This window comes from Crassostrea angulata, chromosome 7, assembly GCF_025612915.1.
Source record: "Crassostrea angulata isolate pt1a10 chromosome 7, ASM2561291v2, whole genome shotgun sequence".
Classification (NCBI taxonomy): Eukaryota; Metazoa; Mollusca; class Bivalvia; order Ostreida; family Ostreidae; genus Magallana; species Magallana angulata.
The window spans coordinates 14,554,195-14,578,729 of NC_069117.1; the positions used below are offsets into that span (position 1 = coordinate 14,554,195).

General features: G+C 35.5%; 1 protein-coding gene across 1 annotated transcript; it reads right to left on the reverse strand.

Annotated features, from left to right (window-relative positions):
* Positions 1 to 578: 578 nt before the first annotated feature.
* On the reverse strand, positions 579 to 24,360 carry LOC128156872 (N-acetylneuraminate lyase B-like). The gene is made up of 10 exons (XM_052819195.1): positions 24,300 to 24,360; positions 20,520 to 20,584; positions 16,949 to 17,019; positions 16,700 to 16,787; positions 16,298 to 16,352; positions 16,120 to 16,195; positions 15,883 to 15,975; positions 14,786 to 14,925; positions 14,182 to 14,353; positions 579 to 942 (listed from the first exon to the last, which is right to left on the reverse strand). The coding sequence occupies exons 1-10, from the start codon at positions 24,306 to 24,308 to the stop codon at positions 767 to 769; spliced, it is 945 nt and encodes a 314-aa protein (XP_052675155.1). The 5' UTR covers positions 24,309 to 24,360; the 3' UTR covers positions 579 to 766.
* Positions 24,361 to 24,535: the final 175 nt, after the last annotated feature.

The following is a 24,535-nucleotide window of genomic DNA, read 5'->3' on the forward strand; positions in this document are numbered from 1 at the left end:
CATATCTTACATAAACCATTGGTATCAATTTGAAATTGTAGGGTATAAAATACATGTAAAAATACATATAGGATCTCTCATGATTTGCGATGGTATATGATTTTTATCCAACGAGTTGTGTGTTTTCTGACGAGGGGATAGAAAACACACAACGAGCTGGATAAAAGTCACATTCCATCGCAAATCATGAGAGATTCTTTTTATCACATGTTTTACCTCATCATTTGTTAAATCTTAATTGTGTCTATAAAATTATTATTGTTAGCCGCACAACACATTTACTACAAGACGTCAACAACTTTACGCACGGAAAAAAGTTCCTTAAAGATAAAGAAACAAACACTTCATTTTGACCATATTTTTTATAAATTCTTGGAAAAAAAATAAAACAGTCTCTCAGTTATAGCTCTACTGCAGAACACTTTTCAACTGAATTGTTTTGTTACTTTTTCATTCTACGTCAATCATTCGCCTGAAGCTACGTATTGTTTTATTATGATGTCACGTGGCGTAAGAACACAGTGGAATATCAAAACATTATCCCATGAGTGACATCCACCGCATATTGAGATAAACGCGTGATAAATGTATTTATTTAGTATACGAAACACGATATCATTCATTTACCATCTAACTGACAACATTTTTCAGAAATTATACAAATGTCATCCTTAATAAAAATGTAAGTTAAAGGTGTTGGTAGATTGATGTTTTGGTTTTGCGTAATTTATTAGTATTAACAAAATTCTATCGTATTTTCAGAATTTTATACAATTGTTGCAGGATCCCATGTAAAGAATCCCAAGTCTTCTACATCTTTTTTAAACTGTCGAGCCTCGTTTTCATTCATGGCTTTCATTGGTTCTCTCGGAGGACCCAGATCGAGACCAACCAGCGGCATGAAGTATTTTAGGGCTGCAACATTTCCTCCCAAGATAGATCCTGAATGAAATAAACAAATCACAACAAAGACGATTAAATAAACTTTGATTAAAAAAATTAATATATCAACTGCACAGGTATGAAACACACCTTTTAGCAACAATAATTAAGAATAGTAAATGGTACCCAATGGCGTTCAAATGATTTCATCGCACATGTTATATACACGTTTCTTTCTTAATGACGTGTTTAAACTAAAATACCAGACACTAATAATACGATTACTCACATAAATAATAACTAATTACCTAGCTAATGGCTATGGACCTTTTTTATTTGACGTCAGTGAATTCATGCTATCACAATATATTTTACAAATTACAGAGACCGTAGATGTAAATGACACTAAAGTCTGTCCCAAGATATTTTTGCCGCATATTTTCTTAATATCCGTGTAAAATCGCGAGAGGCACACCTCGCGGATTTTAAAATACTTAGTATTGCTTAAAAGAATTTCTTTTTCTGACAGAGTTGAACTATATGACATCCAGGATTTGATGCAAAACGGCGGAATTGCGAATCAGAGAACTCGCGTAAAAATTTCTTAATGCAAGGGTAGCTGATCAAAATAGTTTAGAACATGTATGACTTTCTTGGTCTATGTACCAATGTATATGAAACTCTCAGAAAAGAAAGAGTCTGACCTCCTTTATCAAGGATGCTATGGTCCTACTTCACTTAAAATTGCAAGATGACATGGATGTTGATCTTTGATATATGTTATATAATATCATAGTTTATGTTTTCACAAAATTACGTAAAATAATATTGTATTATTAATGTAAGATAATGGAATTATTAATGTAAGATATGGAATCATAAAATACACTGTAACATATGATTCAAGATTGAGTCGTATAGTTTAATATATTAGTCAGTCTGTTTTAACAAATGATGCAATACGGTATCATATTTCATATGAAACAGTATCATATGAAACATTATCTTAAAGTATAATACAATATCCTATCATTTTGAATCATATCAAAGATTGTTAATGAATAAATACATGTATGATGCGATATGATATGATATGATATAATATTTGCATGATTTGAAAGAAACAAGAGAATTAGGTGTTAGACATACTTTTTTCTTAAAATAAAATGACCTTACATTTTAGTTGGTTTCTAATCATAGATTAAAATTATAAAATAGACCATATTTTGATCAAGATGGTCTCATGTCTGTGTCGTCTCGTCTCGTCTACATAGGCGAGCTTTCTAATCAGTTGGTACATGTATCTAATCATAAATTAAAATTATAAAATAGATCATATTTTGATCAAGATGGTCTCATGTCTGTGTCGTCTCGTCTACATAGGCGAGCTTTCTAATCTTCGATTATAGCCTACCTTTGTTTTTATTAAATGTATAATTGTGTCACCGGGTTAACAGCTACATGTACACGTAGGGCTCAGGGGCCAAGCCCTTTTTGACATTAAATTCAATGCCTTGGTCCCTGTGACGTAGGGTTCTGATTTCAGTCAATACATTTGGTTTTTACTCTTTTTAAAGTTAGTAGCTCATATCAAGTAATAGTTTGTACAGTAAAACACGGTTATAGCGAACACGCTTAATTATATATAATATAATGAATTGACGCTTACAGCGAAGTGAATTTCATTCCCCAAGTCTGTATTTCATGTTGTAAACTTGACGGATATAACGATCGATTACGCTTATAACGAAGTTAAATTGTCCGTCCCTGGGACTTCGTTATAAGCGTGTTTTACTGTAATAGATCACATGAAGTAAAATTTACGCGATTAAGAAAGGGTGGGGGGGGGGGGGCAAAGCGACAGAGCCCCTTCCTCATGGTATGGGATGGTTTTTCTTATCTTTTGTTAAACATATTAAAACTGTATATAGTTAAAAATTTTGCTTTTGCAAACTTTTATTATAATATATTTGAATAGATTTTATTGGGAAAAAATAAATTCAAAATTGTATTTCACTACTAAACCGAATGGGCATTTGCGCCATCTTATTCCCCCATCTTTTTTATTACTTCATATGATCTAACTTACTTAGAACATAGCCTACTTTTTCATTGGCTGATCAAAAGTTCTGCGCCAATCAAATATCATCTCTCTATTGTGTTAGCTGTCATTTGAAATGTAACGTCGCTACGAACTTCGAGAAATTCTTAAAGACATCTCTTAGAATATTTAGCGACTTCTGATTGGATGAAAAAGTAGGATATGTTCTTATGTTTAGGTAAGCAGGTTAACAGGTTATGTATTTTTCTACTATGTCGCTTTCTTTTCCAGCACGATTCATCAAGAATATATTTTCATTGTTGCATTTAATGCTATCTAAAAACATTCGTTTTTATTACTTTATCGACAGTACACATTTCCCTCGCAAGGAAACCCAACCTATCGAAGCCAATATTTCTGCAGTTTCTCATCCTATTATTGTACCCAGTTGGACGATATCCAGAAATAAAGAGTCAGTAAACTTTTAACGATTACCAATTTGTACAGTTTATACCTAATGAATGATTTTTGAAGGATGAAAGGGGTAATAAATTTTGCACTCTTTTACTCTTTCCTTTCTTCATATTATAACAAGTTTAGTCAAAATTTGCCAAGCAGTTTTTGCGTGGAGCTATAATTATTTCAGATATTGCAAAAGGAATGCTTGTTTCCCTTTCTTCTATTCCGGTCATGTTTTGGTGAACCATTCGAGGCAATTGTTTTGTTTGTATTCGAAATAGCAAGGAATGAAAATACTTACCTCTTAGTTGGCGAACTTTACTTCCAATTAAAATTCTTACGCATTTGTTTGTAAAAAGCCATTTTATTTGCTTACAAATTACAGTTTACATCAATATCTATACTTACCTGCATCAACTTTTTGCATTTTCCCCGAGCTGCCTACGATCATGCCTGAACTTTTGAGACCACCCCTGTGGTATCATCTAGTGTTTACCCATAATGCACAAGCATACTTCCGTTTCAGTTTTGTTCGGGCATTCGAGAAGAAAAGCCGCGTGTTTTTCTTCGATTAAAATTTCTTAAGCCTGCGGTCTTAAAATGTCTGATTCATTTAAAATTTGCGTAAAATGTAATAGAGAAATGACCGTTTTGGATGACCACGCAGAGGGTTATAGACACAGAGTTTGCAACGAAGCATTTCCATGCGAAGTTTGCAGTAAGTGGTCAGAGGAAAAACGGACGTTGATCAGAAAGATGATCGAGCGAAAGAATTCTGAAGCGGGGAGAAAGTCAGCTACATTGCCAAATCCAGAAGTTCCCTCTGTGGGGAATAGTGGCAATCGTTCTGATAGTCAAGTTTCCTCTGCGGGAAACGTAGCTGCATCAGAAATTCTTTCTCCGACAGAAATGAGTCAAAATGGCGGCGACTTGACGCAGGGTTCAGTCCCACCTCAAGTAGGTAATTTTCCGCCTTTCGTGTTGGGGAATTTCGAAGCCCAATGGCAGCAATATCAAGAGAATTGCATGAAAAGGTTGATTGACGCTAGAATTAAAGAGTTGGTCCAGGAATCGAATAAACAACCGACTATTGCTATTACGTCTGATGTTCGTTCAGACAGGGCGTGTAACAGGTTCGATAGATTTCGACCGTCAGATGATCAACGCTCCAGAGAATCGGATGACGATGATCTGGTAAGCCACAGAGGTGAAACTGATCAAGTCTTAAGCAATTCACTTGATGATGTTATTGATGTTCACGAGGATAATCGTTCAGAGTTTGATAACTCTGTCTTAGGTTCAGTACATACGCATGACACAGACTCTAATGGTTCATGCATGGTAGACTGGACAAATTTTGTTAAAAAAGTGTCTACAGAACTGAACATCAACTCAGTTGATGCCTCTGAAACTCAGAGCCGAGACTTCATATCATACATGTCAAATCGTTTGATTGGGACAAAATCATCTACCCCACAACAGTCTTTGCCTATGGATGGGTACATTTTAAACACATTAACAGATGTTGATGAAGAATTCCAGCGAAAAGGTGCGATTCGGACTTATAAAGCATCAGATGATGAAAAATACCGAGTCACTTCTTCCGACTTTGAAAAGTACTGCACAACGCCGCGCCTTGATGACAACATTGAGGACAGCAGTTTTACAACAGGGAGAAAAGGAAACAAAAATTCTTACCGTTTCCGCAACCCTATGTTGCATTCACGCAACAATGAGTTATGGAAGATAGATCAAGGATCTCGACTTCTTCTAAGAGAGTTGACATATGCCTCTCTAATTACGTCCTACGTTGATAACGTTGTATCTGATGAGGACAAAACAGAGGCCCTACAAGCACTCATGCAGATGTTCAAGTCAATGGCTGATGTTACTTCCCGCATGTTAGTGGGTGCAGTTGCAGCCCGCAGAGCCATTCACATTGAGGATTTGGCTTTTAAAAACAAAGCAACTGAAAACAAACTCCTTGTACAGACAACTCTGAATCCTAAGCTCTTTTGTGGGAAGTATTTTGATATTCTTCACGCCAGTGCAGAAAGTATGCGCGATGCTAAAGAAACACAGCACCTGAGGGGTTCAAAGCAGAGAGATGGTTCAGCCCTCAGTTCTGCAAGAAAAAGAAAGAGAGATGATTCAGTGGGCACCTCGGAACCGAAAGAACAGCAGTCATCCTTTGCAAAGAAGGGAAAGTTTGCTGCAGAAAAGAATCAAAAGACTACTATAGGAAGAGGACGAAATTTCAATTCAAGAGGTTCCTTCAGAGGTCAAACTCGTGGCTCTGCCCAAAATCGTTTGGGGTTTCGTCCCCCAAAGTAATTTTGACGGATCAATTAGAGACTCGACTCGAGTTGCAGAAATCAGCCAAAGTAGGCTGTCGGATCATTTCGTACCACAGGGAGTGGATGAAAATTACATCCGACGATTGGATTTTCAAAATAGTCCAGGAAGGACTCAAACTTGTGTTCATAAAACACCCTCCAAATACAGGAGTAAGAATAACAAATGTACAAGATGTCGTCCAAAGACAATGTATTTTAGAAGAAATAGAAAGTTTATTAGAAAAGCGTGCCATAGAGATTGTTCCCAAGACCCAGGAAGGTCAGGGGTTTTACAGCTCCTTTTTTGTTGTTCCAAAACTAGACGGAGGTTACCGTCCGATTCTCAATTTGAAACCGTTAAATATATTTCTCCAAAATCAACATTTCAAGATGGAATCTCTAAGGTCAATAATACAGGCTCTGAATGTAGGAGACTGGGTGGCATCAATAGATCTAAAGGATGCATATCTACATGTTCCAATTTATCCAGAAGACAGGAAATACCTCAGGTTTTGCATAGACAATATCCATTATCAATTCAAGTCAATGCCCTTCGGTCTAGCAACAGCCCCAAGAGTGATTACGAAATTAATGGGGGCAATAGGTGCACATCTAAGAAGTCAACAGATTTCCATTTATATGTACCTGGACGATTGGCTTCTCAAAAATGCAGATCGAATGACATTAGTTCATCAACTAAGGAGAACTTTGTTTCTGCTGATGGACTTGGGCCTGGTAATAAATCAATCCAAGTCAATTCTGCAGCCAATGCAACAGATAACTTATCTTGGAGCACTATTCAACCTCCAACAGGGTATGGTCTACCCCAGTTTGGACCGTTTTCTCAATCTGCGTGGGGCAATTTCTACCATGGTTATGGAATTTTTTATCCCAGCACGTACATTCCTCAGAGTCCTTGGTTTAATGGCAGCCTGTATAGATTTGGTACCTCTTGCCAGACTCAAGATGCGTCCCATTCAGTTCTGCCTTCTGTCCCAGTGGCGTCCACATGTGGACGAACTGGATCATCTGATTCAAATGGACAGTTTTCTCATCCCACATCTTCTCTGGTGGATAGAGAGAGGGAATGTTCTGGCAGGAACGTCTATTCTGAGCTTCAGAGCAGACCTAACCTTGTGGACGGATGCATCAACGTACGGGTGGGAAGCCCACCTAGAGGATCGCAATGTGTCGGGGAAATGGACGGTAATAGAACAGTCATCACATATAAATCTTTTGGAACTCAGTGCAGTGGAGAATGCACTTCATCACTTCAGGGACAATGTCAAACACAGGCAAGTCTTGCTGAGGACAGACAATTCAACAGTAGTGTCTTACATCAATCGCCTAGGGGGGACAAAGTCTGCAGCCTTATGCGTGATGACATGGAGGATTCTGCATTGGTGTCACCTTCTCGGGATACAGCTCAAAGCAGCTCACATTCCAGGGAAAAAGAATGTAATAGCGGATCAGTTGTCCAGAGGGCGACAAATTCCCAAGATGACAGAATGGAGTCTCAACCAAGAAATAGTTCAGCAGATTTTTGGAGTTTTTCCCACTCCAAACATAGATTTATTCGCAACAAGGGAAAACCGGAAACTAGCAGTGTTTTGTTCTCCGTTTCCAGACCCCTTGGCATGGGAATGCGATGCGGTAGCTGTAGATTGGACAGGAATGTTTGCATGTGCATTTCCGCCTCCCATATTAATTCCGAAAGTACTCAGGAAAGTGGAACAGGAGTCGTGTGTTCTTCTCCTCATCGCTCCGTTTTCACCAAGACAGTCATGGTTTCCAGACCTACTACATCTATTGGTCGACATTCCAAGGGAACGTCCAATAATAAGAGACATGTTGACTCAAAGAAGAGGGCAGTTCATTCATCCAAGTCCAGAAAGTCTGCATCTTGCGGTTTGGAAAATTTCAAACAACAAAGAACAGAGAATAGATTTTCTGAGAAAGCTAAGTCATTTATCTTCAACTCCCGAAGACAGTCAACAAGAAAAATGTATGATGCTAGAATACGAATCTACAAGGAATGGTGTGCCAAGAACCAAAAGGATTCAGTTGAGGCCACTGTAGCTGATTTAGCAGACTTCTTCATCTATTTGCATGAAGAACGTAATTGTAAGCCAAATACTTTAATGGGTTATAGGTCAGCGATAGCATCTATGCATAAGGGTTGGAGCAATAGTTCTGTCAGTAACAACACTGATCTGTCAAAGTTAATAAAAGGAATATACAATTCTGAACCTAATGTACGACCATTACTTCCAAATTGGGATTTGCCGACTGTTCTTTGGAAGTTGTGTGACTCCCCATTTGAACCGATGAATTCATGCGATATGAAGTACCTTACATGGAAGACAGTGTTCCTTGTGGCTCTGGTAACAGCATCAAGAGTAAGCGAAATTCAAGCTCTTTCAATTGGAGAGTCACATTTACGTCTTGAGCAGAATGGAATACGTTTATTACCAAATATACAGTTTCTAGCCAAAACTCAGAGATAAGGAAAGCCATGGAAACCAATATTCATACCAGAGTTTGATAGCTTTGCAACATACAGTAGAGACTTGCTTTTGTGTCCTTGTAGAGCACTTAAAATGTACCTTAAAAGGACAGAGTCTTCTCGTGGTGATGAAAAGTGTTTATTCTTGACTTACAAATCGGACTCGCAAAAACCAGCATCCAAGAATTCAATTTCAAGATGGATTGTGTCACTAGTAAAGTTTGTGTATGAACATAACAGTGAGACCTTATCTCCTGTGCGTGCACATGATACAAGACGATTGGCAACTTCATGGGCCCTTTTCAATGGTGCAACTCTAGAAGAAATTCTACAGACAGCTCATTGGGCAACAGAAAACACCTTTACTTCATTCTATATGAGAGATGTTCCTCAAGGAGAAGCTCGCTTTGCCAAGTCATCAGTTCTTGATACATCGAGATGGGCAAAAGAAATAGAACAAAAATAGAATATCTTTTTGGGTGAGTGTATTCTTTATTTTACTATTATATGATAGTGATTGTAATCTCCCGCCCAATATTTCTGCTACAAATTCTGCAAAAAGTTGATGCAGGTAAGTATAGATATTGATGTAAACTGGAGGTTTTTAAAGGTAAAACCCCTGTTTACGAGATATCTATACTTACCTGCATCACCCACCCCTGTTCATTGGGTCCTAGTTGTGTAGGCCCTCACAAAACTGAAACGGAAGTATGCTTGTGCATTATGGGTAAACACTAGATGATACCACAGGGGTGGTCTCAAAAGTTCAGGCATGATCGTAGGCAGCTCGGGGAAAATGCAAAAAGTTGATGCAGGTAAGTATAGATATCTCGTAAACAGGGGTTTTACCTTTAAAAACCTCCATTTTATTTGCTTACAAATTGTATACATGGTATACCATTCCATTTCATATATAATTTGCTTGAGTAAATATATCAATGCGCTTGATGCCACTGGTTATATAAAACAATGAAGAAAGTTTTAGAATTCGTTCTTATTACGTTATCGATAGTAATTTTGACCCTCGCTCAGAAACCCCATATACTGAAACCAAAATTTCAGCATCCCATTAATGCACATAGTCGCATTGTATCAGAAAGTAGAGAGAAAAGCTTTAAAAATTATCAATTTGTTCAGTTTATATCTTAAATGAATTACCTTTGAAGGATGAAGGAGGTAATAAATCTTGCAATCTTATTTAACCTCCTTCATTTTTTTTTCACTAAAGTACACGTCAAATTAAGTCAATGCTGTATTTTGTCAAGTAGTTTGTGTGAGGAGCTATGCAGTTATTACATGTGTCCATCATTATGTGTAGTCTGGTTATTTCGAATATTGCGAAATATTGCCATGGATGGTTGGGCATAAACATAACGGGAATGGAAGAATGGGGAAAATACATAGTAGGTTTCCATGGAGTTACCTTGGGTAAAAAAGGGGGAAATACCTTATATAGCAGGCTTTCCGTGGGGACAAATTTACTTTATAGCTATTTTCCGGGAGTTGGATACTGCCACATGAATATAGTCATTTTCCGGATAAAACATTGTAGACCTTTGGTACACAAGTTCAAGAACTTGTACTAAAATTAATTCCCTCTGGTTTTATATAAGTTTCGTATAATTTGGAAGGCTAAAACGTGAGGAAAAACCACAGGTTTTTGTTGAGGACAGGATCGACCCCCTCCCCTTCCACCCCCACCCCCAGTATATAGACCCCCGGGACTTTATTTTTCTTTTTCTTTTTTATTAAGTTATCCTTGTATGACCTATTTCTAATCTAATTTATACATTCAATGCCAAAATTACCTAAAGCAAACATTTTTTTTTAAAAATCAGACCCTCTACTATATTATATACACAGAGGGTCGATCCTGTCCTCAAGCACCTGTGGGAAAAACCCTATTATCTTTGAAAATCTCTAATAATATTAGCCTTTCCTCTATTAATAATTAGAGTCTAAGGGACTATATATATATATATATATATATATATATATATATATATATATATATATATATATATATATATACTACGTATAAGCTAATTGTATGGTATTGTCACTTTTGTGCGGGTGGATGGGGAAGCTCCATTTACCATTTTGCTAGAATTATCCAAGAATCTTCGACAATTCAGGTCAGGTTAACGCTTTAGATATTTTCATGTTGAACTGGGTGATTAATCCCACTCAAACAGCCCAATAGACAGTGTTAATTAGTCATAAAGTTGAAAACAATACGTTGATCTAGACATTCATATTAACTGCATCTCGGTATTATTGCTTAGTACGTTTTATACTGACCACATAAATCTATGCATCGGGTTGATTAATCTCATAGACGGCGATGGTAACCTGAACCGTTCATGAATCCGTAACAACCCTAATAAGTGTTTTGCTTCCTTAGGACTATCAGGCGAAACATTTATCTTACAAGAAGCGATGGTCTTCAAAAATCCATGTAAAAAGTGGCCTTACATCTCGTCAAACTTAACGAGGTCGAACTCTTCAAAGTTTCCATCTTGACCTCTCAAATTGTCTTTGAAAAACTTTGCTGCACCCTTATTTATTTACAATGTTTTGTTGGTTTTTAATATTAAAAAACGTGTTCTCCAGTTACTTGGCAGAGGTTTGTTTAAATATTTACGCTGTTAATTTATTCCGCTTCAGACAATATTCAATAAGCAACTACTCTACTAGCTTCTAGCTCCAAATAGTTTAAGAAATTACAGAACGCGGTTTCTGTGTTAAAATGTTCCGAAATGTCGAGATGAGTAGGCGAATCGTCGGCTATATTGCCAAATAATAATTCTCACCAGATGGACATAGATATATTTTACCTCTTACCTCCTGGTAATGTATAAGAAAATCCTCGGTGAACAGCAGTTACTTAGAGACTATGTATGTTCCATTTTACATTACAAAATATTACTTCCTTCTTTAGAGTATCAAGACAGAAGTTTTTGTATCCAATTTGAAACTTGTAAATTTGTTATAAAATGTTTTTAAAAATATTTTTTATGAATTATTTGCAATCTATACAAAGGCAGTCGGTAAGATATAATTGTTACATAGTTTGTAGTTGACCTCTACTCCTCTCCCGCCCCATATGAAATTTACTGACCACGTATAAACCATATTAGGTCAACTGCAAACCCTGTAACAAATAATATCCGACAGTCACGTGCCATGTTTAATAGTTTACTTTTCATTTTTAGCTCACCTGAGCTGAAAGCTCAAGTGAGCTATTCTGATCACATTTTGTCCGTCGTCCGTCTGTCCGTCCGTCTGTCCGTCTGTCCGTCCGTCCGTCTGTCCGTCTGTAAACTTTTTACATTTTGAACTTCTTCTCTAAAACCGCTTATCCAATTTCAACCAAATTTGACACAAATCATCCTTATGGGAGGGCGAATATAAATTGCAGAAATAAAAGTCCGATCTGCATTCAAAGCGGAGAAAACCTTGAAACTGTAGAAAAAGGGGGGTGCATTTTTAAAAATCTTCTTCTCAGGAACTACCGATGCAAATTCAACGCAGTTTAGCATAAATTATCCTTATGGGAAGGAAAATATAAATTGCAAAAATTAAGGTGTAATTCTGTTTCAAATTTGAGTTATTACGAAAATAATAATAAAGGAAAGGCGTGTTTCAATCAGTTTAATAGCTTCGGGTTCGGCATCCGGTAAAATGATTCCATACTTCTAAAACGAGGTTCTTTGTTTCAAGCAGCCATGACATTGTACGAAAAAGGGTCGATCGGACTATGATGAAATTGCTTGTTGTGCAACAGTTCGCGTATGAAGGGAAATTTTGAAACATGCAAAATATATTGGTGCCGATTTTGTGAAGTAAATTGAGGCTAAATATTTCAATGCGTTGACAGTTTTCACACATGACGTTGGTGTTAGCTTGTTCTGATTTTCGTATCGTTTTCATTATTTATGCTTTGTAACCTGGAAACTATCGTCTGTATTTCGTGATTGTTACGTATCAAATCAAACAGAGACTTCGGTGAATCAAACAGTTAACTGTTTTCCTGCGCAAATTAAGCAAAATCTGATGTAGGGGTACTAAAATACAATTCATTCTATCGGTAATTCGGCATTATCTTTTGCGTAATGGAAGATTAATGCAATAGGTTTTGTTGAGATGCTCGGCATTTTCTCGAGTTTATTCAGTTTAAATAGAGTTTGATATCGCTGACGGAAATATGTAGGTATATACATGTATCATATATATGATTCATTTCGAAAAAATAAATTGTGTTTTTTATTTGTTATACATGTAGTGCATGTTTCTTGTGTTTAATTGTTTACAATTTCTTTTTACTAACCATATTTGAGTGTTAAACTTCGAATTATAAGCAAGATACATAGATTTGCTCACAATTCTATGTTTGTACACAGATCTTAAAAACTAAAGATTAAAAAAGTAAAAAAAATGTCAATATTTATGAAGAAAATTTTCAAAGTCTGTTCTTCCAGAAACCAACTTTAACAACTTATTGTATTGTAAACTTAACACCTTTTTAGCTCACCTGAGGGTGGGCCACAATGGGGGGTCGAAGTTTAACATAGGAATATATAGAGTAAATCTTTAAAAATCTTCTTCTCAGAAACTAATCAGCCAGGAAAGCTGAAACTTGTGTGAAAGCATCATCAGGTAATGTAGATACAAATTTGTGAAATTCATGACCCCCGGAGGTAGGGTGGGGCCACAATGAAGGATCGAAGAATATATAGAGTAAATCTTAAAAAATCTTCTTCTCAGAAACTAATCGGCCAGGAAAGCTGACACTTGTGTGGAAGGATCGTCAGGTAGTGTAGATTCAAAGTTGTGAAAATCATTACCCCTGGGGTACGGTGGGGCCACAATGGTGGGTCGAAGTTTTACATAGGAATATATAGAGTAAATCTTTAAAAATCTGCTTCTCAGAAACTAATCAGCCAGGAAAGCTGACACTTGTGTGGATGCATTCTCAGGTAGTGTAAATTTAAAGTTGTGAAAATCATGACCCCCTGGGGTAGGGTGGGACCACAATGGGGGATCGAAGTTTAACATAGGAGTATATAGAGTAAATCTTTATAAATCTTCTTCTCAGAAACTAATCAGCCGGCAATGCTGAAACTTGTTCGGAAGCATCCTCAGGCAGTGTAGATTCAAAGTTGTTAAAATAATAACCCCTTGGGGTAGAATGGGGCCACAATGGGGGGGGGGGGGGTCGAAGTTTAACATATGATTATATAGAGTAAATCTTTAAAAATCTTCTTCTCAGAAACTAATCGGCAAGGAAAGCTGAAACTTGTATGGAAGCATCCTCAGGTACTGTAGATTCAAATTTGTGAAAATCATGACCCCCGGAGGTAGGGTGGGGCCACAAAGGGAGGTCGATGTTTTACATAGGAATACACAGAGTAAATTTTAAAAAATCTTCTTCTCAGAAACTAATCAGCCAGGAAAGCTGACACTTGTGTGAAAGCATTCTCAGGTAGTGTAGATTCAAAGTTGTGAAAATCATGATCCCCAGGGGTAGGGTGGGGCCACAATGGGGGGGGGTCAAAGTTTAACAAAGGAATATATAGGGTAAATCTTTAAAAAGATATGACTATAAAATCATCCTGTTAGAAAAGGGACTAATGATTATAAACATAAGAATATTCAAAGGAAAAAAATGTTTTTAATTATACAGGATCTACATGTATTATTGTACATTGTCCTGATAGTTTGTATAAGACTCCATTAAGCTGATTTTATCATACCTATTGTTCCTCAGGTGAGCGATGTGGCCCATGGGCCTCTTGTTAGATTTTTATTGCAGCGTAGTTGCATCACTAGAAATAGTAGAAATTCTAGGAGATATATTATTGTACGCTGATATGCAAGTCAACTTGTTCATTACTGTAAAACTATACATACTTGTTCATGTATATCTGTAAATCATTTCTTGTATTTAGATTTACCGTATTTGTACATTAGCCTACAAAGCTTTTGAACACGCAATTGTTCCTCTCGTGCTTTCTGCATTTCTCCTGTCTTGATATTCTCCATCATTCTCTCAAAGACTTTTGGCATAAAGTTATGTGTGCTCCCGACTGCTCCATGAGCCCCGGTAACTAACCCAGCAAGGAGTTGCTGAAAGTAAACTTATCTTGGAGAGAAAGATAATGTGTGAGAGAGAGAGAGAGAGAGAGAGAGAGAGAGAGAGATTTATTTATTTTGCAATAAGATATGAATAATGACCATATTCTTCTTTATTTATTTTCCTGTACGTGTTTATTGGCAAAACCGCAAGACACCGTCAACCTATCAGGCTTCTATTCTAAAGCCACTCTTAAGACAAAAAAATTACATATGCGGGTCTGGGAAAACTGTTCCATGCATACAAATCATGTACTTAGTAATTTTCAAAATAGAAAACATAATGCAATTTATTTCCCATGAAAAACTATACTCTGTCTAAAAGATGATTGATAGACTTGGAGATGTTCGATGTTAACACAAAGACGGAGGGGGTGTCATGGATTACGGTACATTATCAGACAAACGGAAATAATTTACATGTACCTCATCGCAACCGAACACAACATTCATGTTATCTTGGAAGACACATCCGATCATATCCACCAGGTCTTTTGATGAAAACTTAATTCCGGCCAGATTTGGAATAGATTTTTTTGCTTCTCGAAGAAAATTTTCCATATTAACTGAAATTTATGAATATGCTAGTAATAAAATTATATTTAACTGATAAATATCATGATAAAACACATAAGGCAATACAAAATACTGAAAAGGATGTCGAAATGAAATAAATGTACATTGTGTGCATATACTGGGTATTTATATTTAAGAAGGCATTTTTACATTATATTAGTTTTCCTGAGAAGAACAGCAATATATAATTAAAGATATAGAATAACGTTCAAATTCTAAAACTGAAATATTTGTTATTTTTCTGTGCTAAATAACAGATAATGGCTAAAACTACGGTATCATATCTAAAATTTTAGGAAAGATTTGATGTATAATTCATTGACCATTCAACCTCCAGATACCACGGTAAACAAAATAGACGACTGAATGATGCAAAGATTAACCTAACAAAAAGATTGTCTAAATCAATATCATAAATGTTAGGTCAAATGAATTGAAGTAATATCTAAATTATGCAACAGTTTCGTTATAGTTCTCTAGGCTGTCGAATGAAAATCTTATGTTACCACTTGTTTCATTTTCTTTAATCCTTAAAGAAAAATTTTGTACAGAAGCTTATTTTTTAGCTGTGAAAGGGATTCTCAACAAAAAGTTGTGCAAAAATCTTATTCGGTTCTTGGTATGAACATTGATGCAGTTTTTCGTCCAAATTTGCTTTGAGCCCTCCATCATCAAACCATTTTGGGCTCAATTTCTAATTAATGAGCAATGCCTGCTTCTTTTTTTTTACTTTGAAGACAAGAAGCAATTTTATTCAAATTCTAACACTGAGGCGAAATGATGTTTACATTTGTTATCCAAATGAAAGGATACAGGATAGTTATAAGTAAATTTAAAATTAAGTCTTGTTATTCATCAAATAAATATACCTTTGTTTTCGCGCAATGAAACAATCCCTCTTTGTTGTTAAAAAACGATCGATAATAAAGTCTACCAACACTACTTACAATCAACACCTGTCATGATTGGCAAATGGTAGTAGTAAAACGGCAGGTGAGGCGCCACGTCGGCTATTGCCTTGCAGTGTTCTATAAGAGTGTCTGAAAATATGTAGGTTTTTTTTTGTTTATAAGCTGCTACTCTGGAAAATGGAAATCATTTATGTTTCTCTCTCTCTCTCTCTCTCTCTCTCTCTCTCTCTCTCTCTCTCTCATTTTGTTCATGTATAACATTTACAAATGTACCTATGCATTGAGGCTTGAAGAACAAAGGTGGGAGCGAAGCTATGGCATCTGCCCCGCTCTCTTCTGCGTGTTTTGCCTACAATTAAATTCATATTGTTAAAATGGATCCTCGTTGGTTTAAACTTATACATTACACACACACACACACACACACACACACACACACACCGGTACATACCAGTTCCTTGCTTTCTCGAACGTTCAAAACACCAACGTGGGCAACAATCTTTAACCTTGATGAAATAACAAACTTATAGGTCAGCGATTCAAGACCAAGTACTCGTTGAACTTAATGACAAAGACATGTGTTTCATAATGTTCAGTTTGATGTGTTAATAATAAAATATTCAGATAATGACTATGAACAAATAAGTCTAAATGCCATCCTTAGTTTATACATTTAGTCTTTGGGAACGGCGTATGATCAACAACAGCTTGTCACAACTACAGAATGCAAGGAAATTATATACAATAATCAATAAAAATACTTTTATATCTTAAGAGTCTCTGTATCTCCTTCTAACAACTTAATATATAATAATAATGTTCTGAACTGTACCGACAGTTCTTGGTCTCGTACCTTCCCTCAGAAACTTGGATCCACTTTTCAAGGATTTTCTTTCTTTCATCTTTGGTCAAAGATTTCCCCTCTCCCGTCGTCCCATTGACTTAAAGGAAGAGTTTTTGAAACAGACTCAATAATATCCGGCAAAATCAAAGTGAACGTTTTATGAAAAGTTAATGAAATAGTTTATTAAAAGATAAACTGAAAAGTTGTTTTGGACCTGTTCAATCATATCGAAATCAAAACAAATTGAACATTATTTACCATATATGGCTTTGATATTGTTTTTCAACAAGTATGCACAGTATGGTTCAATTTTGAACAAGTCAAGCTCTCTGAAATTAAATTAAATGAAAGGGTTGTGTAAATTTGTACCAGTTCAAGTAGACAATTTAAAATCCATCTGTTTAGTTGACTGGATAATCATGGTCATTGTAAGAATAATCTACTCTATTTAAATCTAATGAAAAATACATGTATTCAAATTTTAAAGCTAAAATCTCGGGGGGGGGGGGGGGGGGTTACACTAAGTAAAAGTTTATAGCTTAAGAGGGATCGCTGCTCGAGGTCTTTCTTAGACTGCATTGGTGTCTATATGAAGAAGAGCTCTACTCTCGTATATATAAATGTAGGAAAAATACCCAAATTTAAAAGGTTAGATATTGGATCTGTTCCTGCTAGATAATAGTTTATAGCTTAACAAGTCATATCCTAAATTCTAAGCAGATATGATCGTTGTTGATCATTCAGCCTCTTTACAAAGTTATGTCTAAAGATTTGAGGAAGGTCTGATGCATGGGTGATTTGTTTACCACCTAGCAACCTTGGTTGAATTCGTCTTGTGAAAATAAAAAGGTAAAATTAACTTAACAATTTATTAATCAAGTTCACCAATTTGTTTGACAATATTTAAAAGGAGTTTTCTATATTTTATGTTTTCAGATTTAAATTACATGTATAAAGTAAACAAGCAAGTCATATATTTCATAAGCGCAGATACTTTTATTAGCTGTGAAACACTATTATGACAAACATGTATGTTTTCTTACTTTTATTATAAAGAGACACTCCTTTTAATTATTTCGATATCGCAATACAGGCACGTAGCATCATGGGGGGGGGGGGAGGTAGGGCCAGGGAGGGAGGGGACCTGCCCCCACCCCCGCACTTTTTTACGTAGCAAAGATTTTTCTTAAATTTACATACAAACTATTGAATTAACATGGAGTTCCCCCTCCCCCCCCCCCCCCCCAAACTTTTCTGTGACCATGTAAAAATTGAATTGAAAATAAGGAAATGAACAGTGAAATTGAAGAGAAAAGAATACCTGCCTCCCCCCCCCCCCCCCCCCCCCCACACACACACACACGGATTAGGATTTTCAGGATTGTGGAAAGTAACCTTTTCCCTTTATTTTTTTACTTGTCAAGATTTTTTGGATGAGTCTAGAGTCTAGACTAAACGTCAAAAATTGAATTGATATTTTTCTGCGTTAATGATTAGCAACCCTTTATGATTGATATTAGTCTTTGTTGATGGTTTAAAAAAAATCACTTAACATGGCCAAAATAATCATTGAGAAAAAACCTGATCCGTTTGAATAATGGTGTTTGCATTCTTTCTACAACAGATTGTACTAACTTTAAATTTGCTGTCATCGACATTGCTTTGAATATCCAGCAATCCAAAGGAAAGGTTATTTTGATATAATTTTTCTATTTGATAGTGTAACATCATTTTCATCTGCAACTTAAACAATCCATAAGCTCGATCTTCAATCGCAACTTCTCGGGCCTTTTCGACAAGCTCAGATACGGAGAATGTCTGACATAGGGAGAATGTCACAGAAAATGTATAGTTTTATGTTTATTATTTTCAGTTGCTATATTGTTTTCAGAATTGGTGTCCATATTGATCTGAAGCAAAATGTCAGGATACATTTTTTTTTCTCTAGACAGGGGAGAATGTCACAGGATTAATTATTTTAGTTAATTAGTATTCATAATTGCGTTCATTTATTTCAACATTTCATGTTTTCATTTTCCATTGTTCATTTGTTTACATTCACGCCGCTTGAATTGCAAATTGAAAGTGGGGGCGGGGGGGGGGGGGCTAGACTAATCCTCAGAAATTTTGACAAGCAAAAAAAAAAATAAAAAAAACCTTATTACTAAGATCATGAAAATCCTAATCCGTGGGGGATAGGGGGGGGGGGGGGGAATAGTATGATTCAAAAAAAAAAATTCTTACCTACTGTTAACTTTCCAAAAAAGTGGGGGGCTAGATCACCTGTACTTGTGGAAACCATCTACTCGATTATATTCGAATACAACAATAAATTCAGCGTCATTTCCACAAAAAGGTATTGGAGTTCTTGTTCCCAAATGTAGCTTAGAAAATATATATCACCTACCCCATATACCCCATGACAAATACAACACGTTTTACGATCTGTTTAGATGTGAGCTAGAACCTCATTAAAGTCAATTATATACCCTAAAATATACCACAGAAGCGACACACAAGGCTGTCAAGTCGATACTTATTCTAATGGGAAGCGACTCCATTTTAGTTAAAATTCCAACATCAGGTAATGTTAATTAATACTTTCGAGGTGTTTTTCCGAGTTTGCCGAAAAGGCACGAGAAGTTGCTATTGGCTCGATCTTAACGAAATTCAATTAAACCGGAAGTGTTTGTAATATTTAGCAAAGGTCAAGGTTTCGAACCGCAACCAGGGGGCAAAGTCAATGCTTAACCAATTTGAAAGTAAAGTTGAAATTAGTCACTCCGTCGGCAAGATAAATGTGATTATTTCATTTAGGAAATACATTATACTGGGTAAACACTTAGAAGTTTTGTTGAGTGTATATATATCAACAGTAAATTAGACTTGAAAAAATTCACTTATATATTTTTTTCGTGTCTTGTTTGGTGTTTGTGGATCTTCCGTCATGCGCCAACCATCGTTTTTACTGTAATATCGCATATTTCTTTAAAATATATCACGTTTTCGGATAAGTGATATATGTTTTTTCCTTTCTTATGGATTACGTATTCGATTAATTGATATCACAAATTTAAATTAAATAGGTTATGACACCTTTTCGAATATAGTAGATTATTTCATCTGGTTGGAGGATGACATCAAAGACTGAAGTTCAGTCAAAGTTGAACACTGTAGTTAATACAACATAAATTTCAGAAGATGATTCCACATACATTAAAGCAAGACCCAATGATACAAATAATAGTAATGACAGTAAACACTTCTGCTCAATATGTATGGTGTACAATATTCATTGATATTTCTATTGGCGTTGATCAATTTCGTAGTCACACAAATGAAAAGTGTTTTGTGTCTTTGACTAAGACGAAAAGCGGTCGAAAAGGGAGAAAGATATTTAATATTCCACAAAACCTATTTAAACAATATGAAAAGAATACACTGCAGGGTTGTTGACCATTTAGCTTAGAGGAGGGGCACTCGTATCTTGATCTCAGCTTATAAAGTGAAAGAAAAATCTTTTGTACGGAAACGGTGGCAGAATTCAAATCGTATTCACATAAATCGATCAACCTGTACATGCACAGGTCAAATCTTGTCTGATCTAAAATCTAAAATTTGAGATAATGGTATATGTCCGAGATTTCAATGGTTAGCATGCATATTTTCTGATTTTCAACCTAAGATCAAATGGTTAGTTTCGAAATATACAGTGATAAACACTTGTGTTTTTTCTAATTTACTTAGTTTGTGTTGACGAGAAAAAAAACCTCTGTGGAAACGAAACGATGACAACATATTATCAAACATTTTCCAACAATTAACTTGCCCAGATCGATCAAAGGGAGTGAAAACAGCTGGTACAAGTCCCTCAAGCCAAAAGTCTTCAGGTATCTAAAAAAAAGATAAAATTTAATTTAAAAAAATATATAAAAATCTAACGTTTTTTTATCTTAGTTGTGATAAAAAATGATATTTTAAAATGAAAAATATTGTCTCATAACTGCAACAGTGTGAGATACAATATGAGTAACGCGTGCAAGTCTGATTTTTTAGCCAAATTTTGCAAATATTTTGCCTTAGAAGTCCCTTCTCTTTTTTTTAAACTACGTCACTGACCCTCATGTTTTATAATGTCAATTACATACTAATGACATAATTGTTTAATCCAATTAATAAACTCTCTTACTTTGAAGAAATATATTTAAATTGTAGTAAAACATACAGTGACTTAATTGAACAAATCTTATGTACAATAAAAAAAATCGTTTAAAATTACGTAACCATACTCTATATAATCATTAGAGCCTGTCTTACCACCTGTACCCCTGAAACAGGGTTAAAAAAATTCATAATTTTGAAAGAGGACTCTTCCTCATCATAAATATGTGCTCAATTCATCGGAACAATACCCAGGAGCAGAGGAGAAAATTTTTAAATGATTACTGCATTCACTTAAAGCTCCATGCTAACACAAAAACCCCGGTTTAAGGGCGGGACTCTAATGATAATGTAGAAAAAATGCATTAATACTTCAAAATTTTTTTCCTCACCTCGATATTGAGCAGATAAACAAAGTATATAGTAATGATAAGAAAGAATGCCTCTTCCAAAATTATGAAGTACATGGCCTCCGGGTTTTTGTGTTAGCATGGAGCTCTAAGTGAATGCAGTAATCATTTAAAAATTTTCTCCTCTGCTCCTGGGTATTGTTCCGATGAATTGAGCACATAGTTATGATGAGGAAGAGTCCTCTTTCAAAATTATGTATTTTTTTAACCCTGAGTCAGGGGTTCAGGTGTTAGGACAGGTTCGAATGATTATAATTGTTAAGTTCATGGACCCTGGGTCAGGGTTCTGGTTTAAGGGCGGGACTCTAATGATTATATAGAAAAAATGCATTATTACTTCAAAAATATTTTCCTCTCCTCGATATTAAGCAAATGAACAAAGTACATAGTAATGATAAGAAAGAATGCCTCTTCCAAAATTGTGAAGTGCATGGCCTCCGCGTCTTAAACCAGAACCCCTGACCCAGGGGCCATGAACTAAACAATTTCGGAAGAGCCATTCTTCCTTATTATTATACAAATATTGTCTGGGGTTGAGGGCAACTTTGATTATATTAGCCCTGAGGGACGAAATATTGCCCGACGCGAAGCGGAGGGCAATATTTTCGTCCCAAAGGGGCTAATATAATCAATGTTGCCCGAAAACACAGTCAACATTTGTTTTGTTATATAAAGGAACAAACCAAAATTTAAGAAAGTAATTGAAAACAGATCGCCGTAATTTTCTCAGCTCAACAAAGAATTCACGAATTCAATTTTGTGCAAAGTTCATTTCCAAAGTATCCCCAGCATCAAACGGTCACTGGTGATATTCCACCGACCGTAAGAATTAACATACAGATGTTCTACCTGATTTTACTTCACTCTTTTCTCGTAATTATTTATAACGAGATCTTTCCTCGTAACTACGAGATCTTTTCTCGTAATAACAAATTAATAAACTCGTAATTACGAGATAAAAATATTTTTTATGTGGCTCTATTTGTCTTTCGTAGCATTTAGATGACAATATATTTCATTTCCATGGTCACTTTCTTGCCTTGTAAGGGAGATATTCTAACATGCATTACTCCTTTTTAATTACAATGGATTTTTAATTTCAAGCCTGTTGTAATACATAACAAAACTAGCATAAGCATTTTTACTTGATCATTAAATAGTTCTGGCGTTCATTGACTGGACGGATTATATATCTCTCTTTATATTTTGCAAATTTCATTCACTTGCAGTATTATATGACGTCAGACGTGACGCCATTGAAATAAAACTCGGAATCGAAATAATTTATCCCGTTTTGTCTTTTGGAGTTGGGTAATAACATGTCCGGTTTATTACTCCCTTTTGATTACTTGAGATGTGGGAGTATATAAGCAGCGACGAAGTTTTAGTTGCAATTTAAACGGTCACTTTATACTAGCTGAGGACAACTCCTTGATTAAAGGGATATGTCTTTGGTGCCTGGGTAAGGCTTTAGAGCCTTCAGTTGATATTGTATTTGCTATGAATAACTGTTGGGGTTAATAGGAAGCGCGTTCACTCCACGAAAGAATGGGATATTGTTGATATTAATTTAAAAACTACGGTATTTGATTGAGAAAAGGTATTGTAACATGTAATTTATTGCTGGCGTTCTCGAACGCTAGCAACTACGTTAGTCTCTTTTACTGGAATGCGCATGCTCGACTTCATAGTAGGGGATTCTGTATAGGAATTAATAATGTAATACTGTAGATGAACTGTACCATGTGAATTTCGTTTTATTATCTACACATGATTTGAATTTTTGTGTTTTATTGTAAATGTCAACGAAAAAGTAACAGTAGCTTAGGTCTTACAATGCCAAGTATTTTAAATATTACAATAAACAGCTAGCTTTTTCTTAACTATCTTCAAGCTCGGAAAACAACCTCGGATATGTTTTCCGAGCTTGCCGGAAAGACCCGAGAAAATACAATTGCTACAAAACAGTACCAATCGTTTTTCTGACCTAGAAAATTTTCATATTGAAATTGAATAATGCATAATGATCAAACCACAGTCAATGAGCTTGCCATTGCTAATGTGAAGCCCACTCTAGATTCACAATTTTAAATTGAGACCCCACTCCAGCACCGCTGTGCCTTCCTATTGATAATTAATCGATTCAGAAAATTAAAACAATGTTTTAGAAATCTTCTTCTTTGTTTTATGATGGCTACGGCGCTAGCTTACCAATCTTTTAAAAAGATAATCTTGTATATTTCTAAAATAGCTTAGGTAGAGCAGCCGGATAATCTAAACCCAGAAAAGTGACACTATATTAAGATTTCAGTAACAAAAAATGATTTTTCCTATCTTTGTTTGAATACGAAGCTACGAAAATACATAATTTATTACTATGTTTTTATTTTTATATTGCGTTTTATTTCATAATTGATATCGAAAAAAGTTCTTGAAGGGTACAAATGCATTGTATTTCAACAGATTGCGCAAAGACATGCGCAATGGAAACTCTACCGTAAGATATAGCGGTTTTTGGATAAGTGACAAGGGGACATACATACGTGTTTATCACTAACGTGTCAATTGTCGAATGTTTAATGGATTACTTTAACGTTTGACTTATCATCGCTAAATACTCCGCGGATTTCTGAAATGCTATAATTGTGTATGCCAAATTCCGATTAGATCAACCGATCATATTGAATAAACCCACATGCTCAATACGTACAAACGCTTTCCATCCCTTCAGATGCGATGTAAGCTTGACATGATATAGCCTGTTAGTATTTTGTATACTAATCATCTATTTTGTTTAATAACCAATATAAACTATGCATGCATAAAATATTATGATTTGTAAATTGTTGTAATACTATACATTCAAGTATGTCAGTATTATTCAAATTTCGCAAAAGGGACCGGTACCTTCCCTTTAATATATTGATGATGCATTAAATTCAGCATTAATAATTACATCTGTTTCAAAAAGAAATCGTACCAACGTTAAAACTAATAAAAGCAGAAGGTACTACATGTATATCGTTTGTATAACGTACCTTCGCCATTGTCACAGGTGGTCAGATAACTATGACTGTATACATGTATATTGACCTACAAGTTTATCAGTAAAACTCAAAACAAACCCACAATCTCTATGGCAGTGGCTGTATTTAATTGATCAGATGCTATACGTTCCCACAAATGTGTGAATATTTTTGCAAAGAAAAAGAAATTGCATATTAAGGAACAATTAAGTTTCAATCAGATCTACTTTAGAAATTTAGATAAGATA

What these genes read in the sequence shown, in the direction of transcription:
- LOC128156872 (XM_052819195.1), bottom strand. An exon ending in TTCGAGAAAGCAAGGAACTG is followed by an intron (nt 16,196 to 16,297) that starts GTATGTACCGGT and finishes ATTTAATTGTAG; the next exon opens with GCAAAACACGCAGAAGAGAG. An exon ending in CTTCAAGCCTCAATGCATAG is followed by an intron (nt 15,976 to 16,119) that starts GTACATTTGTAA and finishes ACATATTTTCAG; the next exon opens with ACACTCTTATAGAACACTGC.